This window comes from Lepus europaeus, chromosome 6 (assembly GCF_033115175.1).
Source record: "Lepus europaeus isolate LE1 chromosome 6, mLepTim1.pri, whole genome shotgun sequence".
Lineage (NCBI taxonomy): Eukaryota > Metazoa > Chordata > Mammalia > Lagomorpha > Leporidae > Lepus > Lepus europaeus.
Genome location: NC_084832.1, coordinates 59,522,827 through 59,539,244, shown reverse-complemented (window position 1 = coordinate 59,539,244; position 16,418 = coordinate 59,522,827). Strand labels below are relative to the sequence as shown.

Here is a 16,418-nt window from a genome sequence, read left to right as displayed (position 1 = left end):
AGACAAATGGACTAATTAGACCCTTAGTGGGTGTAAGGCTTTAGGGTGCTTAAGCATCATTTGAGAGCTTTGCGCAGTGGCAGTATCATAGCCAATGACGTTTAAAAAAGAATCATTTGGGGAACTTTTTAAAACAAATTTCTGAGTTGGGTATTGTGGCACACCTGGCTAAGCTGCCTCTGGGGACACACACATCTCATATCAAAGTGCCTATTCAAGCCCTGGCTGCTCCATTTCCAATCTAGCTCCCTGCTAATGTGCCTGGGAAAGCATTGGATGGTGGCCCAAGTACATAGGTTTCTGCTACCCACGTAGGAGACACACATGGAGTTCCTGGCTCCTGGGTTTGGCCTGGCTCAGCTCTGACAGTTGCAGGCATGTGAGGAGTAAGCCAGTGAATAGAAGATCTCCCCCCCCACCCCGCCACCTTTCAAAAAAATATATAAAATCTTTAAAAAAAAGACAAATTTCCCAGATGCAATCTCACCTGGTTCACCCAGGAATATGCATTTTCCACAAACACCCTAGAAACTCCTACAGCGTGTATCACAGATCACACTTGCAAAAGGACTGGTATGGACCAACTGTTCTCAACCCTGGCCACATATTGGAATCATCTCAAGATGATTATAAAAGCTAGTGTTGTCTATACCCCTCCCCACAACAGTTCTGATGTGATGGCTCTGGTGTGCAGCCAAGACAGCCAGATATTTAAATGGTTCCCAAATAACTCTCATCGATAGTCACGTTTGGGAACCGCTGATGGATACCCTGGGGTACTGCTTCAAAGGACAGAGCTGGGCAGACCCTCTTAACAAGTGGCAGAACAATGAAGGGGAGCACAGGTTCAGAAAGGAGTATGAAGGCTTAGAAATGTTCCAGAGATAAGCTTTGCTGTCTTCCCAGTCAACAAGCATTTGCCTGTCCCACTGCTACCCAGATGTCTTCGATTCAGTCTTCGCCAGCCAAAGCAGGTAAATCAGAACCCAGGACCCAGTTCTCTGCCTTCAGGTCTCAAATTCTCTTTTTATGATTTATTTATTTATTTATTGGAGAGGTATAATTACAGACAGTGAGAGGCAGAGACAGAGAAAAAGGTCTTCCATCTGCTGGGTCACTCCCCAGTGGCCCCAACGGCCGGAGTTGAGCCAATCAAAAGCCAGGGGCCAGGAGCTTCTTCTGGGTCTCCCACGTGGGTGCAGGGGCCCCAGGACTTGGGCCATCTTCTACTGCTTTCCCAGGCCACAGCAGAGAGCTGGATGGGAAGAGGAACAGCCGAGATTAGAACCTGCGCCCATATGTGATGCCAGCACCGCAGGTGGAGGAGTAACCTACTGCACCATGGCGCCGGCCCCTCAAATTCTTTTTAAATGACTTCTGAGATAGCATCACCTTATCTCTCCCTTGGAAATACAGGAGGCTACCCCCCAGCCTCTGCATAATTATAATACCAGCTCACTTTCCATGAATAAACATGAAGGATAGCGTGTGAAAGGACAACATTTATCAATTATGTGTCTCCTAAACCTCCCGGGATCACACAGCTTGAACGGCAGACTGATTTTGAAAGGCAAACTTGTAAATTGAACTGCACCTGAACGCATAATTAAAAGTCATTAAGTTAATTGGCTGTCTCAGTGCTAACCCAACAGGAAGCCCGACCTGCATATCCAAGTTGGGGCCAGCCAAGGCCACAGTAGCCTTTGCCCTGATTCTCAGATGTCTCCAATTTGAGAGAAAGTCAAGGCAGGACACACATCACAGGGGATGTTATCTTCCCAGGTACACTTTTAATAAAGACAGAGGGTTAGGGGTCATCAACAAATACTTGCCAGGTTATTTTTGGAACCTAATGTTCCAAGTTGGCTGGAGAACAAACTCACAGATGAGCCGGGCCCTAGGGGAGGGATGACTCAGGCAGATCCCCTGGAGCTAGATTGTTGACTGGGGTGGTGACCTGACCCCTAACTCTCAGAAGGCAGCAGAGGAAGGAGACCAGTGGTTCCCAAGGTCATGAAGAGCTGCAGGAGCCTCTAGACAGAGCCCACTTGGCCTCTGCCCACCGCCTTCCTGGTCTACCCTTCAATGTGACCGAGACAGGTGGAACACCTGTGGTTGCCAGGGATTTGCATATGCTACCATGTTGAACCCTCACAAGAACCTTCTGAAGCAGCTCATTAGTAACCTCCGTTTTCAGAAGAAGGAGTTTCACTTCCAAAATCTATGAGATTTGCCTGGAAATCCACAGCCATGGGTCAAGTCCATCTAATCCAACTTCTGTGTTCTTGTCAGTCCCCTCCAGAAGTGCCAAGATCAAGAGAGCCATCTTGGCCGGCGCCGTGGCTCACTAGGCTAATCCTCCACCTGCAGCGCCGGCACCTTGGGTTCTAGTCCCGGTCGGGGCGCTGGTTCTGTCCTGGTTGCTCCTCTTCCAGTCCAGCTCTCTGCTGTGGCCCGGGAAGGCAGTGGAGGATGGCCCAGGTCCTTGGACCCTGCACCCGTGTGGGAGACCAGGAGGAAGCACCTGGCTCCTGGCTTCGGATCGGCGCAGCGTGCTGGCCAGAACACACTGGCCACAATGCGCTGGCCGTAGCGGCCACTTGGGGAGTGAACCAATGGAAAAAGGAAGACCTTTCTCTCTGTCTCTCTTACTGTCCACTCTGCCTGTCAAAAAAAAAAAAAAAGAGAGAGAGAGAGAGAGAGAGAGAGAGAGGCATCTCAAGGAAAAGGAAGAATGAGAAAATAAATTGTCTTCCTTCCTCTTTCCTTTCTTTCTTCCTCCCTCCCTCCCTCCCGTTCTTTCATTCTTTCTTTTTACATACAATAAAATTCAATTTGTAAGTGTCATGTTGGAGGAATTTTGGCAGGATACTATTGTGTCACTAACACAAAACACAATATATATATTATATATATTATATATATTATTATATATATTATATTATATATTATATATATTTATATATATATATTTTACCTCCTATGGTATCCAAAAAATAGTTTCAGTGGCAGTCACCTCGAGTTTTAAAATATGTCTCACTATCTTTGAATCTCCTAAGGAGAGGTTTGAAATATCAGTCCCTTCCTGCTCAGATGTCCAGTGTGGGCAGAGTGATTTATTTTGCAAATATTTTTATCCTGGAACCAGTGTTGTGGTGCAGCAGATTAAGCTGTCATCCCATATGGGCACCAATTCAAATCTCCCTGCTGGTTGTGGCTATTTGGGGAGTGAACCAGCACATGGAAGAGCTCTCTCTCTCTCTGTCTCTCTCTCTCTCTCTCTCTCTCTCTCTCTCTCTCTCTCTGGCTCTACCTCTCTTTGTAACTCTGTCTTCCAAATAAATAAAATAAATTTTAAAAAATAGTCTATGGGTTCTTCAGTGAACCAGACAAGACTTTGCTACATTTCTATCCTTTAGTTCTTGGCCTTGTCTTTCAGGAGGAGTTAAAGATTTTCTAGACAGCCTAAAAGAAGAACAACTCTCACTATAGTGTATTTTGGAGGGTTCAACCATCAAACAAAAACCTAGCAGATTTGTATGTCTCCTCCGGGTAGTGGAAATAGAAGCTAAGTTGATAATCCTTGGAGAAAACATGCTGTTACAGTTTAACCAGTGTGTAAAGAAGGCTCTTATGCAATCAGCTATCTGGGCCTTTCACTTCAGAAGCTGTTGTTGTATAGCAAACTACTGTGGGGATGAAGCTTTTTGCAGTCTTTATTGCTCTCGTCCTCTGCCGTGAGCAGCATGTCTTCGCATTTCAGAGGTAACTGAGTAGAATAGTTGCACTGTGGTGAGATATTTTCCTCATCTGTTAGCCTCTTACTGAATCAAGTCTATGCGCTAGGCTGGGGAGCAAACTATGTAAGTTTGAAGGCTGCCTCTTTCAGAAGCTTTCCAAGTAGCTATCACTAGAAACAGAATCTTTTTCTTTTCTCAGTCTAATTTCTGGGATAACCCTGGATGGGACACATAGTCAGTGGCTGTGGAGACGAACGAAATGGGATCTTTAATAAAAGTAGTTATTCATCCCCTACCACACCATATGATTTATGTCCTCCTTGTCTTCGTGTATAAAGTATATTAATGATGGATGATTTACTTTCCTCTTGAACGTGGAGCGCAGGAGGGAGAAGGGAGAAGAGGAAAAAGGCATTAAACAGCAGGTTGGGTTGTGCATGGTTGCTCACCATGGAACATGAGAAGAAGAACAGCCATGTTATAGAGCTAATTCTTATTTTTTTCTTAGAAAAGTGATGGCTTTGGGATTTTCTATTGTAAACTACATATAGAACACAAAATAAGTTATGCGATAGCTATGGAGTGAATAGATGCACAGTATATGTATTATAATTTATCAACTATTCAATGTTTAGTCTTTGTAAGACTGATGTCTCCTTTGGAATTGTTATGATTTTTGCCTTCGTTTGGAATATGTGATTGATTTCTTCTCCAATTATCTTCGATGCGGAGCCCTTTCTTCATACTAGCAAATGGCAGAGAGAAAGAAAATGGACAATGAGACATTACAGGGACAGGGATAATTCTACAAAAAAAAAAACAAAAACAAAAAAAAAAAAACCTTATCTGACTCAAATAACCATAGGATAAAATTTCAGAAAGTCTATCTGGATGTGTGTGCCTAAACCTGTGCTTGCAAAAGATTATTGAATTAACTACAGTTGGTTGAGTCTTTTTTTAGTTCAATATGATTATCAAGTGTCAAGTAATAAACTTCATCCTCAAATAATAGTTGTTGTAGAATCAACACAGAGGTCAAAATTGCTGTAATAATTGATGACTTATAACTCTATATTTTAACAATAAATTAGGTAACCATGATTTCTAAGGTCCTTGCAAATTCTAACATTCCATCACTTGATGATTGGCTTTAAAGATAAGAAAAGTGGGCTGGCACCGTGGCTCACTAGGCTAATCCTCCACCTGCGGTGCCGGCACCCTGAGTTCTAGTCCCAGTCGGGGCACCGGATTCTGTCCCGGTTGCTCCTCTTCCAGTCCAGCTCTCTGCTGTGGCCTGGGAGTACAGTGGAGGATGGCCCAAGTGCTTGGGCCCTGCACCTGCATGGGAGACCAGGAGGAAGCACCTGGCTCCTGGCTTCAGATCAGCACAGTTTGCTGCCCATAGCGGCCATTTAGGGGGTGAACCAACAGAAGGAAGATCTCTGTCTCTCTCTCTCTCACTGTCTAATTATGCCTGTCAAAAAAAAAAAAAAAGATAAGAAAAGTGAAAACATGTTCAACTTGGTTACTATAGGAAAAGACAGTATCACTGACAATGATGGGAAAAGGGAGCAACTAAGGGTTATTTAGCTCCTGTGTCTATCCCATGTGCTGGGCTAGGCCTTTAGTGAGGCTATCTCTTTAAATGCCGGCAATCCAACACTCTAGGAATCTTGGTCAACATTTCATGGAGGAAGAAATTAAGCCTCAGGAAGAATAACTCATAAGATAGAACTAAGTGCAGAGTTCGAATTTAAACCCTCTTTAACCCCACTTCACCTCTTGGTACTGTACAACATTGCCTCTAAACAAAATGTAGAAATTGGAAAAAGAGTCAGTTTGAGGGGGGAGTCAGATTTGGTCACATTGGGTTTGAGAAGACAGTTGGTTAAAGATACAGCCTGGAAGAAAGGCCTGGGGCCACAGGTCAGTCACCTACCGGGAGGGCCAACCATGACCTCTGCACTGCCCCTACTGTTGGCAGACCCAGCTCACTACCGCCATCTTGATTGTAGCGTGAACTAAACTCCAGGATAGAGTAACCTTAACAAGACACACCAAAAGCAGGCCCACAGCTCCTCCTAATTGTAAATGCACAGCAGCTAGTGCGCTAAATGTAATGCAAATAAAGGAAATAGAAGAAATAGTGAAGAAATAAGTGAGAAACTCCCTCATGCCTGGATTTTCTTACTATTTTTTTCTTCAATTGAAAAATCTGATTGATAGCTATGTTTGCTGAGAGGAATGAGACTATGGCTGTATTTTAACCAGATAATATTGCATTGAGAGAGTTTAGCATTTGGTGTCTGTATACGCTACAATCTCTGTGTGAAGGGGTTATGGCTTTGCCAATGGATGCGTATCTGACTCCAGGTTCCCACTCCTTCACTAGAAATAACGGCAAACTCTTCTTTCTGTGAGTAAGAAAAATTCTTTAACCAAATGTGTCCGAGTTCTGCTTTTCCAGGAATGGCCTATTACTGAGGCTGAAGGGGAAATCTCATGTCATTGCAAGTGACAGCCTGTGATAAATTATTTCTGGGGTTGAGAATGTAAACGTTTCTGAAAAGAGCTAATGGCCTGGCTTTTCCCTAAAGCTGTTCTTTGTTATTGTTTTCTTGTCATGATCATTGTCTTTTTTTTTTTTTTTTTTTTTTGACTGACAGAGTGGATAGTGAGAGAGAGAGACAGAGAGAAAGGTCTTCCTTTTTGCCATTGGTTCACCCTCCAATGGCTGCTGCAGCCGGCGCATCGTGCTGATCCGAAGCCAGGAGCCAGGTGCTTCTCCTGGTCTCTCATGGGGTGCAGGGCCCAAGCACTTGGGCCATCCTCCACTGCCTTCCCAGGCCATAGCAGAGAGCTGGCCTGGAAGAGGGGCAACCGGGATAGAATCCGGCGTGCTGACCAGGACTAGAACCCAGTGTGCCGGCGCCGCAAGGCGGAGGATTAGCCTGTTAAGCCACGGCGCTGGCCAATCATTGTCCTAATAACAGTTGGTATTCAGGCAATCTCTTAGCAGCTGATTTGTAGGTGCATTTTGAGAAATCTCATCAGTAAAACGCCCTACAACGGCAAGAACAACAAAAAGTTTCAGAGCCATAAATACCATATGGCAAAGAGAAAGGCAGCAAAAAAAAAGCCATCTCTCCATATTCACTTGCTTTGTAAAGGCCAAACATAAAGAGTAAAAATAAAATGCTAGCAAGAATCTTGTAAACACGGTCATTAATTGGGCTGTGCAATGATTACCTAACTGTACCATGCCAGCCAAGGCTATTTCTATGGAAAAACAAAAATCAGGAAAAGTAGGAAGAGAAGAAGCAAAGGAATTGGAGAGTGCAGGGGGGTTGACGATAGAGGGATTCTGAATTATTAACAGTTCCAGGCAGTGTTTCTATCTTTGACTGCACATGCTTTCTGGCTACCTGGAGACCAGTTTGTTCTTTTTCACTTCTTTTCTACTGATACATTATTTTCATCTCAAAGAACATGCCTCCAGTGTCCTTAAAACACAGTGATGCATAGAACAAAATGGCAGCTTTGGGCTATGTTCCCTTGTTCAGTGATATCTTACCAGGAGTTTAAATCTAAATCATCTTTTAGAACTCTGATAAGTGTGAACCTTCCATGGTACACCACATTAGGGGAGAGCTCTTGATGAATATAATCACGTTTTTAGAGGAGAAGGACCAGAGGACAAGCCTCCTAGGTATTAAAAACCTCGGGAGCTAGAGCGTTGAAGGGGAGCCCCAGCTCTGCTACTTACTAGCCACATAGCCCTGGACCGTTAGATCACCCTCGTCTAACTCACTTCACTTTCTGTGTAAAGAGAACTGCTATTTCAGGTTGCTTATATTTTGCATTCTATTTTTGATGAAATGCTTTTGACTCAAATAGTTATTGTGTCGATGCTACAACTGTATCACTTCAGGGATACAATTATTAAAGTTAGAAAAATTCCATGGCTTTTCAGCCCATTATTAAGTCATCCATGGCCCTTGGGTTGTATTAATAATGTCGGCTGTATCCATAGTATCATTCAAATATCTTGGTCTTCTTGTTACAAGAAAAATTTTAGCTGAATTAAACTTAACTGGGCAAAGAACAATGTCTGAATTGCCTGTCTCTCTAGAGCCAGAAGAGGATCAGAGAGCTCCACGCACTTAGGGGCAGAAAACAGAGGTAGGAGCAGGAACAGTCTGATTGGTCACCATTGAGTGTTTGCCGTCTCTGGGTGGAGGCTGGCCATTTGGCAGCCTCTGATTGGCTAAAACCCCACCGCCGTGATTGGCTCATATTCAGGGAGTTGTTAGAAAAACTGAAACCAAATCCTCCTAGTTGGGCTTTCTGTTGACTTGCATAGTAAACTAGGTCGCAGTTTGTTACCAGGAACTCAAGGAATGGAAGCATTTCTCAGGCCAGATTTAGTTGAATTTAACATTCTTGTGGGAAAACAGTCCTCAACCACTTCCACATACACACACATGCTTCTTTTACACATTAGCCCTTGCCTTGAATACTAATTTTTCAGAGCTGTAGGAGAGCCCTTTGTGGAGGAATTCTCTCAACCAGGACCGATATATCACTTTCTTGGTGGTCACTTGTGAATCTGCCCCTTATTCTTAGGAACTCTTGCTTTTGAACTGGCCACTAAGATCCACCATAGCCCCCTAGGTGGGCCTGCTGAGCTCCATCTATGTAACTTGAAGTGTGTCTTCTTTTTGACTGTGATTACGTCCTAGCCAACCAGCCACAGGCAACATGCAGAGTTACCTTTTCTGAGAGCAACACAGGCACCACTCCCTGTACCTTTAACCTGAAGACCCATCAAGCTCTCTCATGTTCCCAAAGGTCTTCCCTGCTAGGAAGGAGGGGGAGGAACATCCCCAGATTTAATCTCCTTTGGAGGGTGAGGCTGCAAAAGAACCACAACTTGCTCCAAAGAAATACCTTCAGATCCTCTCCCTGTCTCCACTCTGCTTTTGATAGTCTCTCTTTTTCTAAGGGGATGTCAGCATCCTGAAACTAATTTTCAGAAATTGTAAATTCTACATAGGATGATCTGATGGAGCCTCATTTTGCTACCTTATTCTATCATATTGGCTCTTTGGTCAAAATCAAGATAGGTAGAGGCCTTCCTCCACAATTTAAAGTTGGACGTATCTATTTCTATATATATCTATCTATATATTTGTGTGTGAAACAAATCCATTTTTAAAAATTTTTACTAATACAAAGAGAAAATATTTCATAGATATAATTCTAAGAGGTTAATCTTAATCTCCCTTCCTCCTTTTTCCCTTTAATTTTTGCAATTACATAATTTCAATTTACTTTATAACCACAGGTTTAATGCACCACTAACCGTGATGTCCAACAAGTAAAAAGTAGAAATATATTTTATGGCAAATGTTTTACATTATAATTTTACTCCTCAACGTTTCCTAATTTATGTTTACGTTTCCTTAAATTCTGTCTCCATAGGCTAGCATTTAGCCGAGTGATTAAGATGCTGATTAAGATGCCACATCCCAAATCAGAATACTTGGGTTAGATACCCAGCTCCAGTTGCTCCGACTCCAGGTTCTCACTAACGCAGACCCTGGAAGACCATGGTGATGCCTCAAATAATCAGGTTCCTGTCGCTCACCTAGGGAGACCTGGATTGAATTCCAGTCTCACAGCTTTGGCCTGGCTCAGTCCCAACCATTGCAGGCACTTGGAGGAGTGAACCAGTCAATAGTTCATTCTCTCTCCCTCTCAAACAAAAACATTTTTAAAAAATTCACCTTAAGGAAGAAGTTAATTTTGAAAATATATTTTTTGCCTCTTTCTTCTGTTGACTAACTTTGGTAATTTCTTCTCCTTTAACACATCATGTTTTTCCTTATTACTGTCTACTCAACATTCTTTGTTCATGATTTTCAATGTAACCACCTCCCTTATCATACAACCTTGTTGTGAAGAATATATAAAAGGGGCTGGCACTGTAACACAGGAGGTTAATCCTCTACCTGTGGTGGCAGCATCCCATATGGGTGCCGGTTCTAGTCCTGGCTGCTCCTCTTCCCATCCTTCTCTCTGCTATAGCCTGGGAAAGCAGTGGAAGATGGCCCAAGCACTTTGACCCCTGCACCCATGTGGGGGACCCAGAAGAAGCTCCTGGCTCCTGGAATCCAATCAACCCAGCTCCCGCTGTTGTGGCCATTTTGGGAGTGAGCCAGCAGATGGAAGACCTTTCTCTCTATCTCTCCCTCTCACTGTCTGTAACTCTACCTCTCAAATAAATAAATAATCTTTTAAAAAATAATATAAAAGAATGTCCCTGGAGCACTTAGTATAAAATCCAAATTAGTAAATATCAAAAAAAAAAGAAAAATGTCGTATATGTCATTTTTCTAATCAATGCAAGATTTCCTCTACATAGAATTGAAATTCAGCCTCTGTTCAACAAATGGAGAGCTCATTACTTTTAAAAAAAAAAAGATTTATTTTATTTATTGAAAGGCAGAGTTGCAGAGAGAGAGAGAGAGAGAGGTCATCCATCCACTGGTTCACTCCCCAAATGGCTACAACAGCTGGAGCTGGGCCAATCCAAAGCTGGGAGCCAGGAGCTTCTTTCCAGTCTCTCACATGGGTGCAGGGGCCCAAGGATTTGGGCCATCTTTTACTGCTTTCCCAGGCCATAACAGAGAGCTGGATCGGAAGAGTAGCAGTCAGGACTAGAACTGGCGCTCATAGAGGATGCTGGCAGTACAGGTGGTGGCTTTACCCACTGCACCACAGCGCTGGCCCCAGAGCTCATTACTTTGTAAGAGATCCCTCTTCATTGTTAGCTGCACTTTTTAGACAGTTCACCTGAAAATCACAGTGATTTGGGTCAGGCTTATGTGCAGTGACTGAGACTCTGCTGGGGATGCCACATCCCAGACTGGAGTGCCTAGAGTCTAGTTCCAGCTGCACTCCTGAGTCCAGCTTCCTGCTAGTGTGCATCCTCGAGGCAGCAGGTGATGGCTCCAGTGAGTGGGTCCCTGTTCCCCATGTGGGAAACTTGGATTGAGTGCCCAGCTCCTGGGTGTTTGGGGCATCAGCCCACCCAGATACTCCAGCACAATCTTTCCAATCTTGAAACCTTTAACTTCCTTTTGCAAAAATCACTTGACTATGTAAGGTAACAGATTCATGGGTTCTAGGGATTAGGGCTTGGACATCCTTCGGGGGGGAGCTGTTATTCCGCCTATCACAGTGAGTAGAATGGAACCCAGCTCATGCTGGGAAGATCTGACCATGACCACCTGCTGGACTATGGCCAGTCATTCCACTTTTTTCAGGGCTCAGTAACATGCCAGGAACTGTAACCCCAGATGGTCTGCCAAGTCATATGGCCCAAAGGACAGGACTTCCTGAACCACAGACTGACACTTTCTGCTCTGGTCTTCTTACCAAAACTGGTGACTTTTCGCAGCATCCAATATATCACCTTAAGTAGTATGTCCAAGGGACTCAAATCCAGAATCTGAGCCCTATTAAGACTTGTGCTCCCTCTGTTACCATGGAGGTATGAAATGAAATAATTTGTCTTTCATTTGTGTGACTGTCCCAACCTTTCCCAGACCACTTGACCCTAAAAACTTCCCCAATGTAGCAGGCCCTAAACCTTTTTATTTATAACCCACCCTTGGGAGCATGTGCGTCTTGCCATAGCCCCCATTGTAGTTGTCCCCTTCTTACTCATATGGCCTAAGATTAATGTCACTGATGTGGTAAACTGTGATATTCAGGTTACTTCCTGAATATGGACTATGATATGACTGAGAATGGGAAAGTTAATTTAAACAGAAACAAGACTGTAGATACGTATTTGCTGTGCGTCCCAAGAAGATATTGAGCATTCCTGATGCTTTTTAAAAATAGGAATGACCGCCGGCGCTGCAGCTCACTAGGCTAATCCTCCGCCTAGCGGCGCCGGCACACCGGGTTCTAGTCCCGGTCGGGGCACCGATCCTGTCCCGGTTGCCCCTCTTCCAGGCCAGCTCTCTGATGTGGCCAGGGAGTGCAGTGGAGGATGGCCCAAGTGTTTGGGCCCTGCACCCCATGGGAGACCAGGATAAGCACCTGGCTCCTGCCATCGGATCAGTGCGGTGCGCCGGCCGCAGCGCTCCTACCGCGGCGGCCATTGGAGGGTGAACCAACGGCAAAGGAAGACCTTTCTGTCTGTCTCTCTCTCACTGTCCACTCTGCCTGTCAAAAAAAAAAAAATAGGAATGACCAGCTAAATAGCTGAATACCATATACCTGAGGCTCTGCCCCAGCAAACACACCACACCAAGCATAGTGGCTACAAATAATGGAAGCCAGACTGGTGAATTCAGTGTGGATTTGATGGGAACCACCATCCCTAGGTCCGTTAGGTCCTTAAGGGTGATACTAATATGTGACGTCCCCACTCCCATGACACATTTTGCCTTAAAATCACCATATCTTGGTGGAGAGTCAGTTTCAAAGGTTTCCTTTTGACTTTCTCCACTGTGTTAGCTCTTACCTTAGCAGCAGGGAACCAATGTGGGGAGTCTTCCGGTTACCAAGTATATCCATTTCACTTACGCGTGTGAATATCCATGGATCCCATGCAGACACTCTGAGCTGGACTTAAGCTAGGACCCCACATCCCCAGATTTCAATATCAACATGGACCCTGCATGCTACAAATCTCAAAATGCTTCAGTATCCCCCTCCCCAGTGTGCAGAGTTACCCAAGGGAATTGCCATAGGAAAGGACTGAGGGAGTCAGGAAAATTGCAGGGTCTTGTGTGCATCTGACTCCCTCTTCAGACAAGAAATTCAAGGGTCTACAAACTGGCTTACATTGGAAACTGGACAATGGATTATGACTTTTGATTGGAAGGATTGCCCACAGTTTCTCATTAGTCATTCATGATTTATTTTTATGGCAAATCTTCCATAATACTTTTGCTGACCATTCATTCATCTTGTCCCTGAGAACTCCTGTGTTCTGTCAATCAATTCCATAGCTTTCTGAGGGTTTTGTGGCTCTGGCTGCCACTCTGACCTTACTGCTCATTACAGTAACTGTGCCCAACCTGTTACTGGTGGTTAAGCACTGCCACCTAGCTTCTATTGCACAGGGATCTTATCATGCCCATTGCTAGCTGGGAATGCAGTTCTACGCTGGCATGTCCAGAGTCAGCCCTCAGGATCTATCCTCACCTCCCCTTTTGGCTCCCAAACCAATGACCAGGGTAAAGTCACAACAGAACATGACTGTGGAAGTGCTGGGTATATAAATAAAGGAAAGGGACCCTATCTCAAATCAGGTGCACTTGCCCCTGGTCTAGGCCTTTCTAATTGCACCTTGAAAGGTGTACTAACATGCCACCAAAATGTTTTGGGGAAGCTTGGAGAAGGAATGGCTTGCACTGAGTGAACTTTAGAAATGTCAGAACTAATGTGGCAGATGGTGAACAAAAAGAATCAAAGGAGTCACAGAATGGGGAACATTTGCATAAAAAGACTGTGTGGGCTAGACAACTCCATGACTGTGCTCACCATGGCTGGAGAAGACACTGGATTTGTTCATACAGTAAGAAAGGTGCTGTTGCAATGACTGGGTCACTTGCAGCGTTAAGAAGCTCCGTAGTAGGTTTTTCACAGCCAAAGTGCCTTTTAAATATTTTTTCTGGTTAAATAAAAGCATGACAGTTTTCTTGGTTCAAAAAATAGAAAATAAAGTGAAAAATCATAAAATTAAGGATAAAAAAATTACACCACCCTAAGAAAATATCTTTAACATTTTCATGATCATCTTTTCATACATTTGCCACATATTTATATATCCCTGTGTGTAATTTTACATTCATTGCTATCATATTTCCTATCAGCATGATAAAGACCTTTATTTTTAAAACAACAAAAAAAACCTTATTGGTCCCTCTCCCCCCACCTACTCAATCCTTTCATCACTATTCCTCATCCTCCAAATCAATGTTCACATGTGTGGGTTGTCCCCACTTTTTTTTTTTTTTTGGACAGGCAGAGTGGATAGTGAAAGAGAGAGAGAGAGAGACAGAGAGAAAGGTCTTCCTTTTTGCCGTTGGTTCACCCTCCAATGGCCTCTGCGGCCGGCGCATCTCGATTGATCCGAAGCCAGGAGCCAGGTACTTCTCCTGGTCTCCCATGCGGGTGCAGGGCCCAAGGACTTGGGCCATCCTCCACTGCCTTCCCGGGCCATAGCAGAGAGTTGGCCTGGAAGAGGGGCAACTGGGATAGAATCCGGCACCCCAACCGGGATTAGAACCCGGTGTGCCAGCGCCGCAAGGCTGAGGATTAGCCTGTTAAGCCATGGCGCCGGCCGGGTTGTCCCTACTTTTAACACACTTAGTTTCTTTTTCATTTCTAATGTATTTTTTCCAAAACAGGATCTTTTTTGTTTTATTACTTTTCCAAAGCTTTTTTATTAAAAATTTTTATTTATATAAATGGAACAAATTTCATGTGTCTCATACATACAGTTTTAAGACAATAACACCTTCCACCCCATCCTCCCTCCCTCCCCCACTCCCAGCCTTCTTTCTAATTCAACAGTTGATTTTTCATGGGCTTCTCCACATCTTGCTCCTCTCTCTTGATACATCACGTACATCCCACCTGCCATGTTACCTGTTATAAATCAAACTCATTCTTTTTAATGAATGCAAAATGTTCTGGAGTAGGGAGACATCAGAAACATTCAATAATTCTATTTCGGACCAGCATTCCCATGGTTCCCAGTTTTTGTTACTACAAGCAATGCCACAATCCATATTCTTAAGCACTGGTTGAATCGTTTATGCTAAACTTGTACCAGGGATTAGTATAAAATTCCTATGTCTGTAGCTTTTGTGAACCACTCTTTCCTTCTTCTGGTAATCTGCCTCCCTATTTCTGGAATCCTTTAATCAGGCTTCCCAAAATTAAACCATTCTCCACCTTGCAGTCAAAATGATTCTTGCACACCACAACTCAAATGATGTCAGTTCCCTAACTTCTGATTGCCTGTGAGATGAAGTCCAAATTTCTCAGCATGTATTCAAAATCTTCTCTAGGGGAGGAGTGGCAACTAACTTTGCAAACTCATTTCTGCTTCCCTGCCCTTCTTCTCTCACCCTTCTCTTGGCAACAATGCACTGTTTGCCATTTCCTTTGGCAATCTTTGCCAGTCCCTTTGGTCTGCTGCCTTTGTGCCTTCGCATATTTCTTAGACATGCATACATGCCCAGTAGTTTCTTCTATGAAGCATTGGCTGACAATCTGAAAACTCAACCCAGATCTCCCATGTGGGTGCCAGAGACTCAATTACTTGAGCCAACACTGCTTCCTCCCAGGGTCAAAAGGAGGCCAAAGTCAAAGGATGGAGTCAGGTATTTGATAAAATCCAGGTCTCCGATTTGGGATAAGTGTGTCTTTTAAAAAAAAAAAAAAACAAGATTTATTTTTTATTTATTTGAAAGACAGACTTACAGAGAGAGAGGTAGAGACACAGAGAGAGATCTTACATCCAATGGTTCATTCCCCAGATGGCTGCAAAACTAGAGATGCGCTGATCCAAAGACAGGAGCCAGGAACTTCTGCGTCTCCCACGTGGGTGCAGAGGCCCAAGGACTTGGGCCATCTTCTGCTGCTTTCCCAAGCCGTAGCAGAGAGCTGGACTGGAAGAGGAGCAGCCGGGACTAGAACCAGCGCCTATATGGGATGTCGGCGCTTCAAGCCAGGGCTTTAACCTGCTGCGCCACAGCACCAGCCCCGACATGGGTGTCTTAACTACTAGGCTTCTCTCTCCTGAATAAAAATTTTCTTTGGAATAGTTTTTGATCTATAGAAAAGCTTCAAAAGTGACACAAAACATTCCTGCATATCCCTAATCCAGTTTTCCTTAATGTTAACTTCTTACATTACTGTGGTGTATTTCCTAAAACTGAGAAATCAACATCATCATATTACTACTAATTAGACTCTAGACTTTATTTTGATTTCCTGTGCTTTTCCACAAATATGCTTTTCCTGTTGCAGAGCCCAGCTAACGGGTACCACAGGGTGTGCACCCATTCCGACACTGTGTCCAGTTCTGCAGTTGTTTCAGGCCAAAGGGCCCCTGCTTCTCCACCGTAGCTGACAGTAAAGTCTAAGATTGGGTTTAAATAAGGCAAGGGCAAACATTTGTTTCTAATTGAAACAATATTTGACCTCACATTTCAAGGGCAATATTTGTCCAAAATAAGAGAAAAACCATGTCCAGTTCAAAAATGGGCTCCCGGGCCAGCATTGTGGTGCAGCAGGTTAGGCCTCCTCTTGTGATGCCAGCGTCTCATATTGAAGTGCCTAGTCAGGTCCCAGCTGCTCTGCTTCTAATCCTGTTCCCTGCTAATGTGCCTGGGAAGGCAGCAGAAGATGGCCCAAGTGCCTGGACCCCTGCAAGCCATATGAGAAACTTGGATGGAGTCTGACTTTTGAAATTCAGCCTGGACTGACCCTAGATGTTGTAGCTATGTAAGGAGTGAACCAGCAGATGGAAGATCTCTCTTTTTATGTCTCTCCTTTCTCTCTCTCTCTCTCTCTCTCTCTCTCTCTTCTTCCTTCTCTTTTATCTAAGTATCTCTCACCTGTAAAACTGGGTGGAGAGCT

At 44.0% G+C, this 16,418-nt stretch overlaps 1 protein-coding gene across 1 annotated transcript in view; it reads left to right on the top strand.

Annotated features, from left to right (window-relative positions):
- The first annotated feature begins 3,666 nt into the window (after nucleotides 1-3,666).
- CPB2 (carboxypeptidase B2) overlaps nucleotides 3,667-16,418 on the top strand; it is a 44,721-nt gene continuing 31,969 nt past the window's right edge. The window contains exon 1 of the mRNA XM_062194169.1: nucleotides 3,667-3,765. Coding sequence (XP_062050153.1) covers nucleotides 3,698-3,765 — 68 coding nt within the window. The 5' untranslated portion in view covers nucleotides 3,667-3,697. The remainder of the gene's footprint in view (nucleotides 3,766-16,418) is intronic.